Source organism: Phyllobates terribilis, unplaced genomic scaffold (assembly GCF_046119375.1).
Source record: "Phyllobates terribilis strain yellow unplaced genomic scaffold, ASM4611937v1 Scaffold_9__5_contigs__length_417890890, whole genome shotgun sequence".
Taxonomy (NCBI): domain Eukaryota; kingdom Metazoa; phylum Chordata; class Amphibia; order Anura; family Dendrobatidae; genus Phyllobates; species Phyllobates terribilis.
In genome coordinates, this window is record NW_027362769.1 from 133,614,257 (window position 1) to 133,633,030 (window position 18,774).

General features: G+C 48.5%; 1 protein-coding gene across 1 annotated transcript in view; it reads left to right on the forward strand.

Moving 5' to 3' along the window:
- GRB14 (growth factor receptor bound protein 14) overlaps positions 1-18,774 on the forward strand; it is a 104,238-nt gene that overhangs the window by 62,045 nt on the left and 23,419 nt on the right. The window contains exons 4-5 of the mRNA XM_073645681.1: positions 14,139-14,213; positions 16,973-17,110. Coding sequence (XP_073501782.1) covers positions 14,139-14,213; positions 16,973-17,110 — 213 coding nt within the window. The remainder of the gene's footprint in view (positions 1-14,138; positions 14,214-16,972; positions 17,111-18,774) is intronic.

The following is an 18,774-nucleotide window of genomic DNA, read 5'->3' on the forward strand; positions in this document are numbered from 1 at the left end:
ACCGAACCCGTGCCCTCTGTCTCTCTCCATCCCCTCAGCTGTTGACCCTGAGCTGCTAGATAGTAAATCCACAGGCTCGGGAATGCCAGCCCGCCTTCATTTTTGGGCCTCTGTAATATTTCCAATCTAATCCTCGGTTGTTTTTTTCCCCATACAAGATCCCTAAATATAGAATTGATTGTACGGAACCACCGTTTAGGTAACCATATGGGGGCATTGTGCAGCACGTACAGCACCTGGGGCATCAGCACCATTTTAATCAGATTTGTCTTTCCCACCACTGATAGATGTAATCTACACCACGCCCCCATTTTGCTTCTGAACTTACCCAGTAGTGGGATCAGATTCAGGTCTATATACAGTACAGACCAAAAGTTTGGACACACCTTCTCATTTAAAGATTTTTCTGTATTTTCATGACTATGAAAATTGTACATTCACACTGAAGGCATCAAAACTATGAATTAACACATGTGGAATTATATACTTAACAAAAAAAGTGTGAAACAACTGAAAATATGTCTTATATTCTAGGTTCTTCAAAGTAGCCACCTTTTGCTTTGATGACTGCTTTGCACACTCTTGGCATTCTGTTGATGAGCTTCAAGAGGTAGTCACCGGAAATGGTCTCCCAACAATCTTGAAGGAGTTCCCAGAGATGCTTAGCACTTGTTGGCCCTTTTGCCTTCACTCTGCGGTTCAGCTCACCCCAAACCATCTCGATTGGGTTCAGGTCTGGTGAGTGGAGGCCAGGTCATCTGGCGTAGCACCCCATCACTCTCCTACTTGGTCAAATAGCCCTTACACAGCCTGGAGGTGTGTTTGGAGTCATTGTCCTGTTGAAAAATAAATGATGGTCCAACTAAGCGCAAACCGGATGGAATAGCATACCGCTGCTATATGCTGTGGTAGCCTTGCTGGTTCAGTATGCCTTCAATTTTGAATAAATCCCCAACAGTGTCACCAGCAAAGCACCCCCACACCATCACACCTCCTCCTCCAAGCTTCACGTTGGGAACCAGGCATGTAGAGTCCATCCGTTCACGTTTTCTGCGTCACACAAAGACACGGTGGTTGGAACCAAAGATCTCAAATTTGGACTCATCAGACCAAAGTACAGATTTCCACTGGTCTAATGTCCATTCCTTGTGTTCTTTAGCCCAAACAAGTCTCTTCTGCTTGTTGCCTGTCCTTATCAGTGGTTTCCTAGCAGCTATTTTGCCATGAAGGCCTGCTGCACAAAGTCTCCTCTTAACAGTTGTTGCAGAGATGTGTCTGCTGCTAGAACTCTGTGTGGCATTGACCTGGTCTCTAATCTGAGCTGCGGTTAACCTGCGATTTCTGAGGCTGGTGACTCGGATAAACTTATCCTCAGAAGCAGAGGTGACTCATGGTCTTCCTTTCCTGGGGTGGTCCTCATGTGAGCCAGTTTCTTTGTAGCGCTTGATGGATTTTGCAACTGCACTTGGGGACACTTTCAAAGTTTGCCCACTTTTTCGCACTGACTGACCTTCATTTCTTAAAGTAATGATGGCCACTCGTTTTTCTTTACTTAGCTGCTGTTTTCTTGCCATAATACAAATTCTAACAGTCTATTCAGTAGGACTATCAGCTGTGTATCCATCAGACTTCTGCACATCACAACTGATGGTCCCAACCCCATTTATAAGGCAAGAAATCCCACTTATTGAACCTGACAGGGCACACCTGTGAAGTGAAAACCATTTCCGATGACTGCCACTTGAAGCTCATCAAGAGAATGCCAAGAGTGTGCAAAGCAGTCATCAAAGCTAAAGGTGGCTACTTTGAAGAACCTAGAATATAAGACATATTTTCAGTTGTTTCACACTTTTTTGTTAAGTATATAATTCCACATGTGTTAATTCATAGTTTTGATGCCTTTGAGTGTGAATGTACAATTTTCATAGCCATGAAAATACAGAAAATCATTAAATGAGAAGGTGTGTACAAAGTTTTGGTCTGTACTGTAGTTCAAGAGCGGGAGCGATACCTGAATGCCCAGGTACTTGAACTGCTCCACAACTGCCAACCTACTACCATCCCCCTCTATCCTAAGGTCTTCACTACTACAATCCACAGCTAGAATGTTAGATTTCTCCCAATTAATTTGCAGGCCCGACATAGCCCCCAAATCTCCCAAGGATGCTCATCACACCCCGCAAGGACTTATCAGGGTCTTCCAGGAAAAGCAGCACATCATCTCCGTATAAAGCTTTTTTTTCCTCTATAGATCCATATTTATACCCCTTGACCGAGGCTGCCTTTCTAATTGTCTGCACCAAGGGCTCCACTGCCAATGCAAAAAGCAGCGGAGACAGCGGACACCCCTGTCTGGTCCACCTATGAAAAGCGAATTGTCTGGATGTCTGCCCATTAACCCTGACCCTAGCAGTCGGGGATATGTACAACAGCCATATCCACGATATGAAGGTTGGTCCAAATCCCAAGCACTCCAACACCTTCCAAAGATAGCGCCGAATGCTTTACGTGCATCCAACAATGCTACCACCCTACAACCCCCGTTATCCGACGGCAGCTGCAGATTAAGGAAGAGTCTACGTATGCTTATTGCTGTAGATCTATCCGGCATAAATCCAGATTGATCTGCGTGGATAAGATCTTGCACCACACCCGCCAATCGGTTGGCCATAATTTTAGCCAGAATTTTTACATCCACTGTCAGCAATGAAATGGGCCTGTAGGACTCTGCCAACTTCGGATGTCTACCTTCCTTAGGGATGACCACTACCACAGCCTCCCTCATGGACAACGGCAGTTCACCACATTCCAAAGCCTCCTCAAAGACCCCCTTTAGTCTAGGTGCTACCTGCTTAACCAACAGTTTATAGATCTCATATAATATATTGAATTTACGCTGAACTGCTGGATAAATGAGCTAAAAAATAAATAATTAAAAATGGATGATTAAAAGACACTTTATTAATATAAAATTGTACAGCTAAAATTGATAAAATATAATTAAGGACGAAAATAGAAGAATGATTTGTCCTCCAATGCTAAAGAGTTGAGTGTATCCGGCTTGATGAGTTTAAGTCCTGTTGCTAGAAGTAGTGCTGTAGATTTGGAGCTAATGGTGGTTGGTGGTAGGCCCTAGATAGAGGGAGGAAGTTTTTTTAGATATGAGGATAGTGGTTAATCCTGATAAGAGGACTAAGTATGAGCACGTGTGTGTAGCGTCGGCGTCCCTGCCCTCTGCTAGGCAGGGACGCTGTTCCCCTCACCTCTCTGCTCCGAGCCCGGCGTCCTCCTCCCGCTCTGCTGGCAGCGCGCGCTCCTTCCTGGCCACTGTGCTTAGGGCGCGCGTGCGCTCCCTCCCTCTTAAAGGGGCCGCGCGTGCCGTCCTAAGGAGTCCCCGGCCAATGGCCGGAGGACTTCACCATATATAAGGCACCTCCTTCAAAATGGAGGTGCCCGAGCAATGTTGTTGCACTGTTCACTACTCTGCTTCAGCCCTCAGGACCCGTTGCCAGTTACCTGCCAGATACCTGCCAGATTCCTGCCAGCCTGCTGTCTTATTCCTGCCTGATATTCTGCTACCTGCCTGCTAGCCTGAGGTCCGACGGTCTGCCTTACTACTCCTGTCAGTCTGTCTAAGGACCAGCTTGCCCGCTCACCTGGGAGCGCACATCAACTACCTGCCTGATTGCCTGAGGTCCGACGGTCTGCCTTCCAACTCTTGTCAGTCTGTCTATGGACCAGCTTGCCCGCTCACCTGGGAGCGCACATCTGCTACCTGCCTGCTAGCCTACCTGGAGGCTCTGCCGTCACGTGCTGTGACCACCTGCCTGTCCAGTGACTCCTGCCCGCTCACCTGGGAGCGCTCATCTGCTGCCTGCCTGCTAGCCTACCTGGAGGCTCTGCCGTCACGTGCTGTGACCACCCGCCTGTCCAGAGACTTCTGCCCGCTCACCTGGGAGCGCTCATCTGCCGCCTGTCTGTTGGTCTTCCTGGAGGCTCCGCCGTCACATGCTGTGACCACCCTTTTGTCCAGAGACTCTCGCCTGCTCACCTGGGAGCTCACGTCTACCATCAGCCGCCACAGGTCGTACCAACCCTTTACCCAGAGGCTGCCCCGGTCACTTGCCGTGACCATCTGCCCGTTCACCCAGAGACTGTCCCGGTCACTTGCCGTGACCATCTGCCCGTTCACCCAGAGACTGCCCCGGTCACTTGCCGTGACCATCTGCCCGTTCACCCAGAGACTGCCCCGGTCACTTGCCGTGACCATCTGCCCGTTCATCCAGAGACTGCCCCGGTCACTTGCCGTGACCTCCTACCCGTTCTTCTAGAGACTGTCCCGGTCACCTGCTGTGACTGCCTGCCTGGTCGCCACCCGCTCCCTTACAAGGACCGCCCCCTTGTATTGTAGCCCAGAGGTTTCGCCTCCCAGACCCGTTACAGTTTGCTCGGGCCATGGAACCCGGTGGCACCCAAGCTCCCTTTCTCTCGGACCTCTGTCATGAACTGTCCCGTCAGAGGTCCCAACAGGAGTCCATCCTGGGTCACCTGCGGAATGTCAATTCTCGTCTGGACACTCTGACTGCTCCACCAGCAACCACTGCCAGTGCCATGACTCGCAACCCGGCAGCTCCGCTGCCCACCAATACCATGGTATCCTATCCCGGACCCCAGCTTTCTGCACCTCCTCGCTTCGGAGGCGACTCCGCCCAGGCTCGGGGCTTCATAAATCAGTGCACCCTGCACTTTGAACTCCTGTCCCACCAGTTTAACTCCGACCGGGCCAAAATTGCCTTCATCATGTCCCATCTCACCGGGGAGGCCCTGGCCTGGCTAAATCTTCTATGGGAGAGAGGAGACCCCCTGGTGTCCGACTTGCCTGCCTTTCTCATGGCTTTCCGGAAAATCTTCGACGAACCCGGACGGAAGACCTCATCCGCATCATCTCTGCTACGCCTCCGTCAGGGAAGTCTCACCGTGGGCCAATATGCCATATGGTTCCGTACCCTTGCCTCAGAGCTGGCCTGGGATAACGACGCTCTGGTATCCGTCTTCTGGGAGGGTCTGTCCGGCCGTATTAAAGATGAACTTGCCGGTCGGGACATTCCTACCACTCTCGATGACCTAATAACTCTTGCCACCCGGATTGACCTACGGTTCCAGGAGCGTGCCAAAGAGGTCACCCGTGAGAGGAGGTTTCCACGTCTAGCTCCTACTTTTCAGAAATCCGTCTCTCCCCAGGTACACTCTCCTGAGCCTATGCAGGTCGACCAGACCAAGATGGTCAAAACCCGTCAGGACTTACGCCGTGCCGAAGGGAGCTGCTTCTACTGTGGCAGTAAGGAGCACCGGATCCGTACCTGCCCGGAGAGGTCGGGAAACGCCTGTGTCTAGGTTCGCTCAGAGAGGTCAACCTAGACAAGAATAAATCCTCTCCATCTCTGCTACTGTCAGTCTCTATTATCTGCGGGGAGAATCGTTATTTCGAACTAGCCCAACTTGACTCTGGAGCGGCCGGGAATCTTATCTCACAGTCCCTGGTAGAAAAATACCGCATTCCCACCAAACCTCTGGCTGTACCAATATCTGTCACTGCTGTGGATGGGGGCCTCTTACCACGTCCCATCCAACTCATCACCGAATCCGTAACTCTGCAGGTGGGAATGCTGCATTCTGAGAGCATCTCTTTTCATGTTCTGCCTGGACTCTCTCACGCCCTCTTACTAGGTCTACCTTGGCTCCAGAGACATGCACCCGTGCTTGACTGGCAGACCGGAGAAGTCCTTCGCTGGGGACAGGACTGTCATAAGACTTGTTTGGTTCCTGTTCATCCCGTCCGTCCTTCTCCTACCCCAACTAATCTACCTGGACTTCCCATTCCCTATTGGTCATTTGCTGATGTCTTTAATAAAAAGGAGGCAGAGACATTACCCCCTCATAGACCATACGACTGTCCTATCGACCTGTTACCCGGTACTACTCCTCCCCGTGGGCGTATTTACCCATTGTCCGCTGCTGAGACCCGGTCGATGTCCGAATATATTGAGGAGAATTTGGCCAGGGGATTCATCCGGAAATCTACCTCCCCGGCGGGAGCAGGCTTCTTCTTCGTAAAAAAGAAGGACGGCTCTCTCCGTCCCTGTATAGACTATAGAGGCCTTAACCAGATCACGGTAAAGAATAAGTACCCCCTTCCGCTCATTCCAGAATTATTTGATCGCCTGAGGGGGGCTAGAGTCTTCACCAAACTGGACCTCCGTGGGGCGTACAACCTGGTCCGTGTCCGTCAAGGGGATGAATGGAAGACTGCATTCAACACCCGGGACGGCCACTATGAATATGTGGTAATGCCCTTTGGTCTCTGTAACGCTCCTGCCGTCTTTCAAGAGTTGGTCAATGACATCTTCCGGGACCTTCTCTACTCCTGCGTTGTGGTGTACCTGGACGACATCTTGGTCTTCTCTCCGGATCTCCAGACTCACCGGAGGGACGTTCGTCAGGTCCTGCTCAGGCTCAGGCAGAACCACCTCTTCGCTAAATATGAGAAGTGCCTCTTTGAGCAGACCTCGCTTCCGTTTTTGGGCTACATTATTTCTCAGACCGGCCTACGAATGGATCCAGAGAAACTGTCTGCCATCGAGAAATGGCCCCGACCGGAGGGGTTGAAGGCCATTCAGCGGTTCCTGGGCTTCGCCAACTACTGCCGCCTCTTCATACCGCACTTCTCTTCCCGGACTGCCCCAATTTCCGCGCTCACCCGTAAGGGTACTAATCCCAAAGAGTGGCCGCCCGAAGCAGAGGAGGCCTTTCTTTCCTTAAAACAGGCCTTCTCTTCCGCCCCGGTGCTGCATCGTCCGGGCGGCAACAAGCAGTTCTTTCTGGAGGTTGACGCCTCCTCCTCTGGAGCCGGAGCTGTACTTACTCAAAAATCTTCTTCCGGGAGGATGGTAACTTGCGGCTTCTTCTCTAAACTCTTCTCCTCCTCAGAGCGCAATTATTCCATAGGAGACCGAGAGTTATTGGCCATCAAGCTGGCATTGGAGGAGTGGCGTTACCTACTCGAGGGGGCTCTTCATCCGGTAATAATTTACACTGACCACAAGAACTTGGCTTATCTCCAGCATGCCCAGAGACTTAATCCACGCCAAGCCCGGTGGTCCTTGTTTTTTGCTCGCTTTGACTTTGTTCTACATTTTCGCCCGGCTGACAAGAACATTAAAGCAGACGCCTTGTCCCGATCCTTTCTGGTATCTGATCTCGAGGAAGAACCTAAACATATCATCGATCCCGCCAGAGTAATGCAGGTGGCTCCCGTGAGTCTAAATCGTCTCCCTCCCGGTAAGACGTTCGTATCGGTACCTGATCGGGAGAAGATCCTACACTGGGGTCATTCGTCTAAACTAGCTGGCCACGCCGGTCAGAAAAAGACCCTCCAGCTTATTTCCCGGCACTACTGGTGGCCTAACCTGCGCAAGGATGTAATAGACTTTGTTTCTGCCTGTGTGTCCTGTGCCCGCAACAAAGTTCCGAGACACCTGCCAGCCGGTCGCCTTCTTCCTCTGCCAGTACCTGCTGCCCCCTGGCAGCATATAGCGATGGACTTCATAACTGATCTTCCCGTCTCTGCCGGTTGTACGGTCATTTGGGTGGTCGCTGACCGCTTTTCCAAGATGGCTCACTTCATTCCCCTGCCAGGCCTCCCGTCTGCACCCGAGCTGGCTAAACACTTTATCCGCCACATCTTCCGTCTTCATGGCCTGCCCCGTCACATCGTGTCGGATCGTGGGGTACAGTTCACTTCTCGTTTCTGGAGAGCCACTTGTAAATTGCTAGACGTCACCCTGGACTTCTCCTCCGCTTACCACCCACAGTCTAATGGTCAAGTGGAGCGGATCAATCAGATCCTGACCAGTTACCTCCGGCACTTCGTTAATGCCCACCATTCTGACTGGGTGGATCTCCTGCCATGGGCCGAATTCTCGTACAACAATCACGAGAGCGAATCTTCCTCCAAATCCCCGTTTTTTGTAGTCTTCGGTCAGCATCCTCGGATCCCGTTTCCCGTCTCCACCTCGGTGGACAATCCGGCTGCGGAATCTCTTGTTAACAAATTTTCTTCCACATGGGAGAGTACCCGGTCCGCACTCCTTCTGTCATCCGAGCGTATGAAAAGACATGCTGACAAAAAACGTCTGGATCCTCCTCAATTCCGTCCAGGGGATAAGGTCTGGCTCTCGTCCAAGTATGTCCGGCTCAAGATTCCTTCCTATAAGTTAGGGCCTCGGTTCATCGGTCCTCTAGAGGTCATCAGTCAGATCAACCCGGTGGCCTATAAATTGAAACTCCCGGCCAACTTGCGGATCCCTAACTCCTTCCATGTATCTCTCCTCAAACCTGTGGTACTTAACTCTTTTTCCAAGTCTACAGGCACGCCTCCTGCTCCGGTTTCCGCTGAAAACGAATTTGAGGTAGAGAACATTCTGGCCACCAAAAGGGTAAGAGGGAAGACCTTTTTTCTAGTAGATTGGAAGGGGTTTGGTCCTGAAGAGAGAACGTGGGAGCCCCGGGAGAACATCCATGCCCCTCTCATCCTTGCTAAATTTCTGTCTGGCCTAAAAAAGGGGGGCCTAAAGGGGGGGGTACTGTAGCGTCGGCGTCCCTGCCCTCTGCTAGGCAGGGACGCTGTTCCCCTCACCTCTCTGCTCCGAGCCCGGCGTCCTCCTCCCGCTCTGCTGGCAGCGCGCGCTCCTTCCCGGCCACTGTGCTTAGGGTGCGCGCGCTCCCTCCCTCTTAAAGGGGCCGCGCGCGCCGTCCTAAGGAGTCCCCGGCCAATGGCCGGAGGACTTCACCATATATAAGGCACCTCCTCCAAAATGGAGGTGCCCGAGCAATGTTGTTGCACTGTTCACTACTCTGCTTCAGCCCTCAGGTCCCGTTGCCAGTTACCTGCCAGATACCTGCCAGATTCCTGCCAGCCTGCTGTCTTATTCCTGCCTGACATTCTGCTACCTGCCTGCTAGCCTGAGGTCCGACGGTCTGCCTTACTACTCCTGTCAGTCTGTCTAAGGACCAGCTTGCCCGCTCACCTGGGAGCGCACATCAACTACCTGCCTGATTGCCTGAGGTCCCACGGTCTGCCTTCCAACTCTTGTCAGTCTGTCTATGGACCAGCTTGCCCGCTCACCTGGGAGCGCACATCTGCTACCTGCCTGCTAGCCTACCTGGAGGCTCTGCCATCACGTGCTGTGACCACCTGCCTGTCCAGTGACTCCTGCCCGCTCACCTGGGAGCGCTCATCTGCTGCCTGCCTGCTAGCCTACCTGGAGGCTCTGCCGTCACGTGCTGTGACCACCCGCCTGTCCAGAGACTTCTGCCCGCTCACCTGGGAGCGCTCATCTGCTGCCTGTCTGTTGGTCTTCCTGGAGGCTCCGCCGTCACATGCTGTGACCACCCGTTTATCCAGAGACTCTCGCCTGCTCACCTGGGAGCTCACGTCTACCATCAGCCGCCACAGGTCGTACCAACCCTTTACCCAGAGACTGCCCCGGTCACTTGCCGTGACCATCTGCCCGTTCACCCAGAGACTGTCCCGGTCACTTGCCGTGACCATCTGCCCGTTCACCCAGAGACTGCCCCGGTCACTTGCCGTGACCATCTGCCCGTTCACCCAGAGACTGCCCCGGTCACTTGCCGTGACCATCTGCCCGTTCATCCAGAGACTGCCCCGGTCACTTGCCGTGACCTCCTACCCGTTCTTCTAGAGACTGTCCCGGTCACCTGCTGTGACTGCCTGCCTGGTCGCCACCCTCTCCCTTACAAGGACCGCCCCCTTGTATAGTAGCCCAGAGGTTCCGCCTCCCAGACCCGTTACAGTGCGGTACTTACCCGAATGGGGTAGTGAGAGGAAGGTCCCCGTAATAGTGCCTGGTGTTGCAGAGCTGTGCAAATTAAAGTGCAGAGGTGCTGAACACTGGAATATGAAAGGTACAACCATTATTTGATAGGGTATAGGGGTGTATCTGTAGAAAAGTGCCTATTGGTATGGTGATACTAATACCTGATCGTATGTGCTTTGGTGTGTAGTAGGCTGATAAGGTATTACAAGAATTAGGCTTCCTCCTTCAGAGGCTGTGGTTTATACTGAGGGGATCCACATGGATCCTTACAGATGTATGGAGAGTATGTTCAGTCAATATGGTATGGCCCTATTTCCAGGATTGTCAGAGCTGGATAGATAGTGCGGGCATAAATTGTTCCTAGCAGACCCTTGTAGCAGCTTGATACTGTTCCGGCTGTTGCGGGAGAGAAAAAGGCGCATAGGGGTAGTTTCCAATATCAGATGCCGCGGTCTAAATATAATGCGCAGTCATCAGTATTGGCGAGACCTGTGAAGAGAGTCTTACCTCTGGTAGGTGCACAGTCCGTGCATTTGCAGTGCCTGCAATACCTTAGTGCAGCATGAGTGGGATACAGCTGCTTCAGTGAATATGCTGTCAGTGCGTGGCTGTAGAGGTGATTTCCCTCGGCGGTATCCGAAAGTCCTGAGGCAAGGCACGCAAGGCGATTCTGACTGGTAGTGTTGCTAAGCAGAGTCCCGGCCGGTGACTCGTGCTTCGGTGGTATGTTGCTCGCTGGCGCGCTTGCTTGTGGTGGGGCAGGCGGAATGAGCAGGACCTGACGTGACGTCACGGTCACGTGACGATCACGTGCTGAAGCAGCTAAGGATAGCTGAGAGGACCAAATTCCAACGCGTTTCGGAAACAGTTGCGGTTTCCTTCTTCAGGGAGCGCCAAGCGTGCCAACGAGCAACATACCACCGAAGCACGATCTACCCCCAGTCTTTTTAATAAGCAGCTCCAGAGGTTTATGGTCCGAGAACACTCTCGGGAGATATTCCACTTCACAAATCAATTGTGTCAACAATTCATTACCCAGCGCCAAATCAATTCGTGAGAGAGATCCATGAGTAGCAGGAGTAACACACCACATCCTCATTCCTTACCCTCCACAGGTCTACCATTCCAAGCTCTTTCACATAGTTCCCAAATGATGTCAATTTCTGGCCACCTTTTCCTATTCCCTGTTTATGCCTATCCCATCCCTCATCCAGCACATTATTAAAATCGACAATAATTAATAACGGTAGTCCCATATCCCTTTTGTACAACTCTATCACCTCCTGGATCTTCTTCCCTGAGTACAGAGGTGGTATATACATGGCCACTATACATAATTGTTCATAAATTTTACAGATTACAAAAATGTATTGGCCTTCACTGTCGATATGGCTTTCAATTTCATCAAAAGGTGTGGATGCTCTAACCAACAACGAGACCCCCCTGGCATATGAGGAGTAAGTGGAGTGATATGCCCTCCCGATTCATCCTCTCTTCAACACCTCCACTTTTTTTCTTCTATTTTCTATATCACTTGTTTCCATTAAGTTAGTCTAGCGCAGATCATGATATTTTGGTGACATTTGTAACATCTGTGCCGATAGATTTTGCTTTTTATAACTTTTTCCACTGAAAAGGTGACATGATTTGTACAAAAAGTAGTTCAATGAAAAGGTATAGCGTGGTGCCCAATTACTAGCACGTCGAAGGACAAGAAAGAAAAAGGTCTTTATACAAGGGAAGGCTAGTTAAGAAATGTGAAGTGTGAGGCTGGAGAAAGGAAAAGATGAGCTATTTTAGCATTATTTTAGCATTATGACAAAAAACACCACTGGTGACCATCATAGGAACAAGATGATAGAGTGTACTTTATGGCTACACAAAGAACCATTGATTTTCAACTGATGAAGAGTCTCATTCACTTGGGCATTTATACAGAAATAGGAGTCATTCACATGGTCAGGGCCTAGGGATATTTATACAGACCTAGGGGCCATTCACATGGTCAGGGGCATTTATACTGACATAGGGGTCATCTACATGGTCAGGAGCATTTACACAGCCATAGGGGCCATGCTCATGGTCAAGGGCATTTATACAGACATAGGGGCCATTCACATGGTCAAGGGCATTTATACAGAAGTAGGGGTTATCTACATGGTCAGGAGTATTTATACAGATATAGGGGCCATTCACATGGTCAGGGACATTTATACAGACATAGGGGTCATCAACATGGTCAAGGGCATTTATACAGACATAGGGGCCATTCACATGGTCAGGGGCATTTATACAGACATAGGGGTAATTTGATCACTATGGCTCATTGTGCTGTTGTACTGTCTGTGTTGGGTTCTGGATGAACTCTTTGGGGAAAAATACTTTCGAACATTCAAAGTCCTATTGCATATGCCATATTTTGTTTGGCATTGTAGGCATATAGAATTGTCACACATCCCTATTTTGACCCCTTATAGAACGGACCTACACTGCTCAAAAAAATAAAGGGAACACTCAAATAACACATCCTAGATCTGAATGACTGAAATATTCTCATTGAATACTTTGTTCTGTACAAAGTTGAATGTGCTGACAACAAAATCACACAAAAATCATCAATGGAAATCAAATTTATTAGCCAATAGAGGCCTGGATTTGGAGTCATCCCCAAAATTAAAGTGGAAAAACACACTACAGGCTGATCCAACTTTGATGTAATGTAAACAGGTCAAAATGATGCTCAGTATTGTGTGTGGCCTCCACGTGCCTACAATGCCTGAGCATGCTCCTGATGAGGTTGCGGATGGTCTCATGTGGGATCTCCTCGCAGACCTGGACTAAAGCATCCGCCAACTCCTGGACAGTCTGTGGTGCAACGTGACGTTGGTGGATGGAGCGAGACATGATGTCCCAGATGTGCTCAATCGGATTCAGGTCTGGGGAACGGGCGGGCCAGTCCATAGCTTCAATGCCTTCATCTTGCAGGAACTGCTGACACACTCCAGCCACATGAGGTCTGGCATTTTCCTGCATTAGGAGCAACCCAGGGCCAACCGCACCAGCATATGGTCTCACAAGAGGTCTGAGGATCTCATCTCGGTACCTAATGGCAGTAAGGCTACCACTGGCGAGCACATGGAGGGCTGTGCGGCCCTCCAAAGAAATGCCACAGAACACCACGATTGGCAAAGTCGCCACTGGCGCCCTGTGCTCTTCACAGATTAAAGCAGGTTCACACTGAGCACATGTGACAGACGTGACAGAGTCTGGAGACGCCGTGGAGAGTGATCTGCTGCCTGCAACATCCTTCATCATGACCGGTTTGGCAGTGGGTCAGTAATAGTGTGGGGTGGCATTTCTTTGGAGGGCCGCACAGCCCTCCATGTGCTCGCCAGAGGTAGCATGACTGCCATTAGGTACCGAGATGAGATCCTCAGACCCCTTGTGAGACCATATGCTGGTGCGGTTGGCCCTGGGTTGCTCCTAATGCAGGACAATGCCAGACCTCATGTGGCTGGAGTGTGTCAGCAGTTCCTGCAAGATGAAGGCATTGAAGCTATGGACTGGCCCGCCCGTTCCCCAGACCTGAAGCCGATTGAGCACATCTAGGACATCATGTCTCGCTCCATCCACCAACATCACGTTGCACCACAGACTGTCCAGGAGTTGGCGGATGCTTTAGTTAAGGTCTGGGAGGAGATCCCACAGGAGACCATCCGCAACCTCATCAGGAGCATGCCCAGGCGTTGTAGGGAGGTCATACAGGCACGTGGAGGCCACACATAATACTGAGCCTCATTTTGACTTGTTTTAAGGACATTACAACAAAGTTGGATCAGCCTGTTGTGTGTTTTTCCACTTTAATTTTGGGGGTGACTCCAAATCCAGGCCTCCATTGGTTAATAAATTTGATTTCCATTGATGATTTTTGAGTGATTTTGTGGTCAGCACATTCAATTTTGTACAGAACAAAGTATTCAATGAGAATATTTCATTCATTCAGATCTAGGATGTGTTATTTGAGCGTTCCCTTTATTTTTTTGAGCAGTGTATAATATGGACATATGATGATCCCTTAAGCTAGAAATACAGCACAGCTTTAGTTGTGTAACATTCATAGGATCTTGGTTGCACTGTTGAGTTTACGGCTGCACCACAATTCTAGTGCCGATATTGTACTGTATGAATATACAGTCTATGTGTAAGAGTCATTATACGTTTTTAATCATTTCGCCCTAATAGGACTATTTTCCAGACTTAATGCTGTCTTGTTCTAATGAAGATAATGGTACAGTAAAGTCCTTAGATACATTAAAGGTGAGTAATGATCTGATAGAAACTTTACATTTTCGTTAGTTTGGGGCTACATGCACAATGTCATTCATTTTATCCACCTCCAGTTATAACTGCATAAATCAACTGTAATACAATGCATTCTACTAGAATGGATATTACTTAAAGGGGTTGTCCATTTTATCTATATTTTAACAAATATGTTGTGGATGTGATTTCGGCATCACTAATAAGCATTACAGGTTCTCCTCTTTCTTCACAGACTTCACAGCTCTGCTGTTCTCCCAATGACTGATGGAGGCGCATGTGAAGAGACCTGTCCATCTACCTCCTCCAAGTATTAAAATAACAGCAAAGTGTTTTTAATTGGAGGAGGCTGAGAAACAGGTCTGGTCACATGATCCCCCCACTAGCAGTCATTTTTCGACAGGAGTGCTGTACGGTCTGTGACGAGGAGAACCTTTAAGGGCTCGTGCGGACTACCGCACTATCGGTCAAAGTGCAATTTAACAGAACATAGGATCTCACTGAGACCAATGTTTTTCTATGGGGCCGTGCACAAGTACAATTTTTTCCTCGGACAGTATCGCTGCATGCCCGAGTTTGATTCTATATTTGGCTCACACTCAGCGATACAAGTCAATGAGTCCGTGGAAATCATTGGGCTGCACTTACATGACATCTGAGTCCAGCTAGATTTCTGTGGACTGACAGAATGGAGAAAATGGAGACATTTTTTTCCTCCATCTTCTCCTCATCCGAGAAAATTGGATCCCACTCTGATCAAATGCTAATAAGAGTTTGATCAGAATGTGATTTGCATAATCTACTCAATTCTCTCGCATGAGAGAATATACAGTTGTGTGATCCTACCCTAATACTTATGTGTTAGTAAGTGTCAAAAAATCATGTCGACAACACGTGATAAAATCAAGTTCAAGTGGACAATAACTTTTACGGTTGGACAGTGTCTTCTCAATACTGGTTACTCTGTGGTTTCTTTAAGAGTGTGTAAGGTGCCCCAGCGAGGTAGTCGTGGGCGAGCTGTAGCCCCCTCTCGCTATGGCACCCTACAGGCAATACGTGTCCTCCCTCTGAAGTGTGGCTGTGTATGTGGTGCTCTTCACTTACTTCAAGCCATCCGATCGCGGCTGTCTCCAGGCATTTCTCTTCTGGGACCAGGGCAGCAATAAATTCAGAGGACACGAGGTCCTTAACCAGAACTTGAACTTTACTTGGGGAAGAGGAATATATACAATATTTACAGGCAGATATAATGGATAAGGCCCGACAGGCTATCATCTCTCTCACAGGCGCTGGCAACATCTTCAGCCCTGGTTCCCTCTTTAAGTGAAGCATCTCTGTGACTCTATCTCCAGCCCAAGAGACTCTTCTGTAATACTGACAGTGATCTGGATCCAATCTCTCCCCCACGTCTTTGCCTGGAGTCCTATTTCTCTTCCTCTGCTTCCTGCAGACTAGAAGTGCCTCGGGTCCTCACTACCTTTGATGAGTTTCTCCGGCCGGCTAACAGGACTCGTGCTCTCGCGTAGGGAGACTTGCACACTGGTGATCCAACTGTCTGAGGGTATGGAGCTCCCGTCTACCCTAGCAGCCAATATACTCAGGCTGCCTGTAGGATTCTCTGTCCTATCTCTTACTGAGTGACTCCTCCTGCTTTCTGGAAACTTAAGCAAGAATTTTCCTAAAGTGCCCACCCTCGGTGAGCTGTCATCACACAGCATTAACTCATCACTGTCTGTAACCCTGCTAGCAGACTCAACCTGACATCTGCACCCAGAACAGTGGCATCTTGTGGCTGTTTACAGGTACTGCAGCCCACAATGAATTATGCCAGGAGCAAGCTCTATATCACTCAAGGCTTGATCAGGGCACTAAGTTCCCCCTTTACTCTACTGACTAGACCACTGAAGCTAACCCCTTAGCTTTGTCTAACTTCAGGAACACTTCCTTTAACTATCTCAGTACCAAGGGAAGGCTACGCCCTTCCCCACTATTACAAGTGTCTTGTAAAAAACTCAACTTTCTCTTCCAAAAATAATTTTTAACCAGGGGTCACACAATCCCAGGATCATTTTCTGTGAACGAAACATCACTTGCATTGTGCCAATGAACTCAATTCACCTGATTCTTTTTATTTCATAGCACATGAGCTGATTTGTGTTCCTACCCTAAACTTTGTGGTATGGTGTGACCCTATTTTTGCCAAGACTGGCTGTCCATGTGATGTATTTTAGGGCTTCCCAACTTTGCGACAACGTATGATATTGGAGAAAAGGATGGGGCACATGAAATTCCAGTGCCAGATCCTTTTGTTCTTATGTGACATAAGTCACCAGTAGAGATGAGTGAATTGATTCGCAGGATCCTGGTCCAACGGTCATGGGAGCCCTGATAACCACCTCCATCCTTACAGGCATCCCCGACTCTTTTGATTAGCCAGCCTGGCACACCATTGTGTGTTTGTCACGTTGTAATAATGATGTTGTGCCAAGACATCTAATCAAAAGAGGAGCCATGGATGCCAGTTGGTTTACGGAGCTCCTGTCCGGAGGCCACGGAATACGGACGTGGCCGCAGGATCAAGGTCCTACAAATTTATTTGCTCATCTCTAGCTGCCACCAAAAGTGTCTGACAGAATATATGAACGCTCAATGAAACTGAGCATTGATGTGTATTGGGGGGTTGGTAGGCATGGCTGTTGGTGGATGTGTAAACTTGTTAATACAAGGTCTGTTGCTTATGTTTGCTCTTTATATAGATGTTTCTTAGTACAACCACATATCCTGAAGTGCACAGTTACTTGTACATGTCAGAGAAAGGGAAAAAGTCATGGAAGAAACTGTATTTTGTGCTACGACGCTCTGGACTATACTTTTCCACAAAAGGAACATCTAAGGTAAAGCAAATGCAGACATCAAAAACCTAAACTTACATTTTTTTTCCAATCTTACTGAATGTTTAAAGTAGGTGTCCAGGGTAAGAAAATATGAAGAATGGTGCAAAGATGCAATATAATACACATTCTGTGGACATGCGTTATGCTGCTTTTGGAAAAACCAGGCATGGTTTTCAACATTTTTACATGGTTTGCAAATCCCCTTTAAAGTTGTCCACTACTTTTATATTGATGGCTTATCCTAAGGATTGGTCATAAATATCAAATTGGTGGGGGTCCGAAAATTGGCAACCCCAAAGAATCAGCTGTTGGATGTAATCTGTATAAGTGGTTGAACACCCATTGAAGAGAAAAGGCGCTGGTCTTCCATACTTGGCAGTGGCCACTAAACAGTGTACAGAGTTGTGGTGTATCGCCCCGTACAATGTTTATATCCTGCCATTATCGGAGCTGATAACAGTTGATTTCTGTGGCTGCCAAGTGTCAGACCCCCACCAATCTGATATTGATGACCTATCCTGAGAATAGGATATTACTATAAAATTACTGGAATACCCCATTTAAGAGGACTGGTCACCTGGTCAAAATTGGCCAGTGTTTGCTCCTATTTTATTGCCACTGCTTGCCATTATTTTGTTATTACCCTACAGTTCCAGAAATAGGGTCTCTTTTTTTGGTGCTAGTTTTATTGGTCTTTACCAAGGGTGTCACAGGATCCTCTGGGGCATGTCTTTTGACTGCTCTATTGTATTACTCTCTAAGCAACATCCCTTTGTAAAGACCATTAAAATTGCTATTAAATAAAAAGGTCTATATTTTTGGAAACATATGGCAGATTTAAAAAACAAAAAACAAAACAAGAACAAAGAACAGAATACTCATTTGTGTAGTGGGAATAAAATCAGAGCAAAAAACTGGACACTTTTGTCCTGATGAGTCTTTCGCTTTAAGTAGTTAAGATTTTTTTTCTTGATCGTGGCATCTCTGTTTTCTTTTTTCAGTTGATTAGATTGTCCAGAAAATGTAAGCATTTTTTTAAATCATGGTTTAGTAAGTTTAAGATGGGTTTTGGTCGTATTTTAATCATATTTTAAGCTTGATAGATAGGGCTTTCTTTTTTAGTTCTAATTAGTGATGAGCGAACGTGCTCGGAGAACATGTTGTTATTCAAGTATCCTGTAGTATTTGGATAATATGTTCAAGTCCCTGCGGCTGCGTGTTTTGCGGCTGTTAGACAGCCTCAACACATTGCGGGGATTGACTAAAAAATAGGCAATCCCCACATGCATTGCAGCTGTCTAACAGCTGCAAAACATGCAGCCACCGGGACTCCAACATATTATCCAAGCACTACAAGTTACTCGGATAACACCCAAGTATGCTCGGAAAACACGTTCTCCGAGCACGTTCGCTCATCACTAGTTCTGATGTGTTATGGGACAGAAGTAGAATGGACTATTGGCTTCCTGCTCCAGCACTGAGGATGCCAATAGAGCTGAAATAGGGACACACTGCTGACCTTTCTTGACTTTGGGACAACTTCCTGATTCAGGGAATGTCCTGCTGGATCCAAGATAGAAGAAAGATAGTGTCACCACACTGTTGTCAGATATCCCGGGCCAGGGGTTCTTTCCCTATCCCTAAAGCTTGGAGCACCCTAGCTA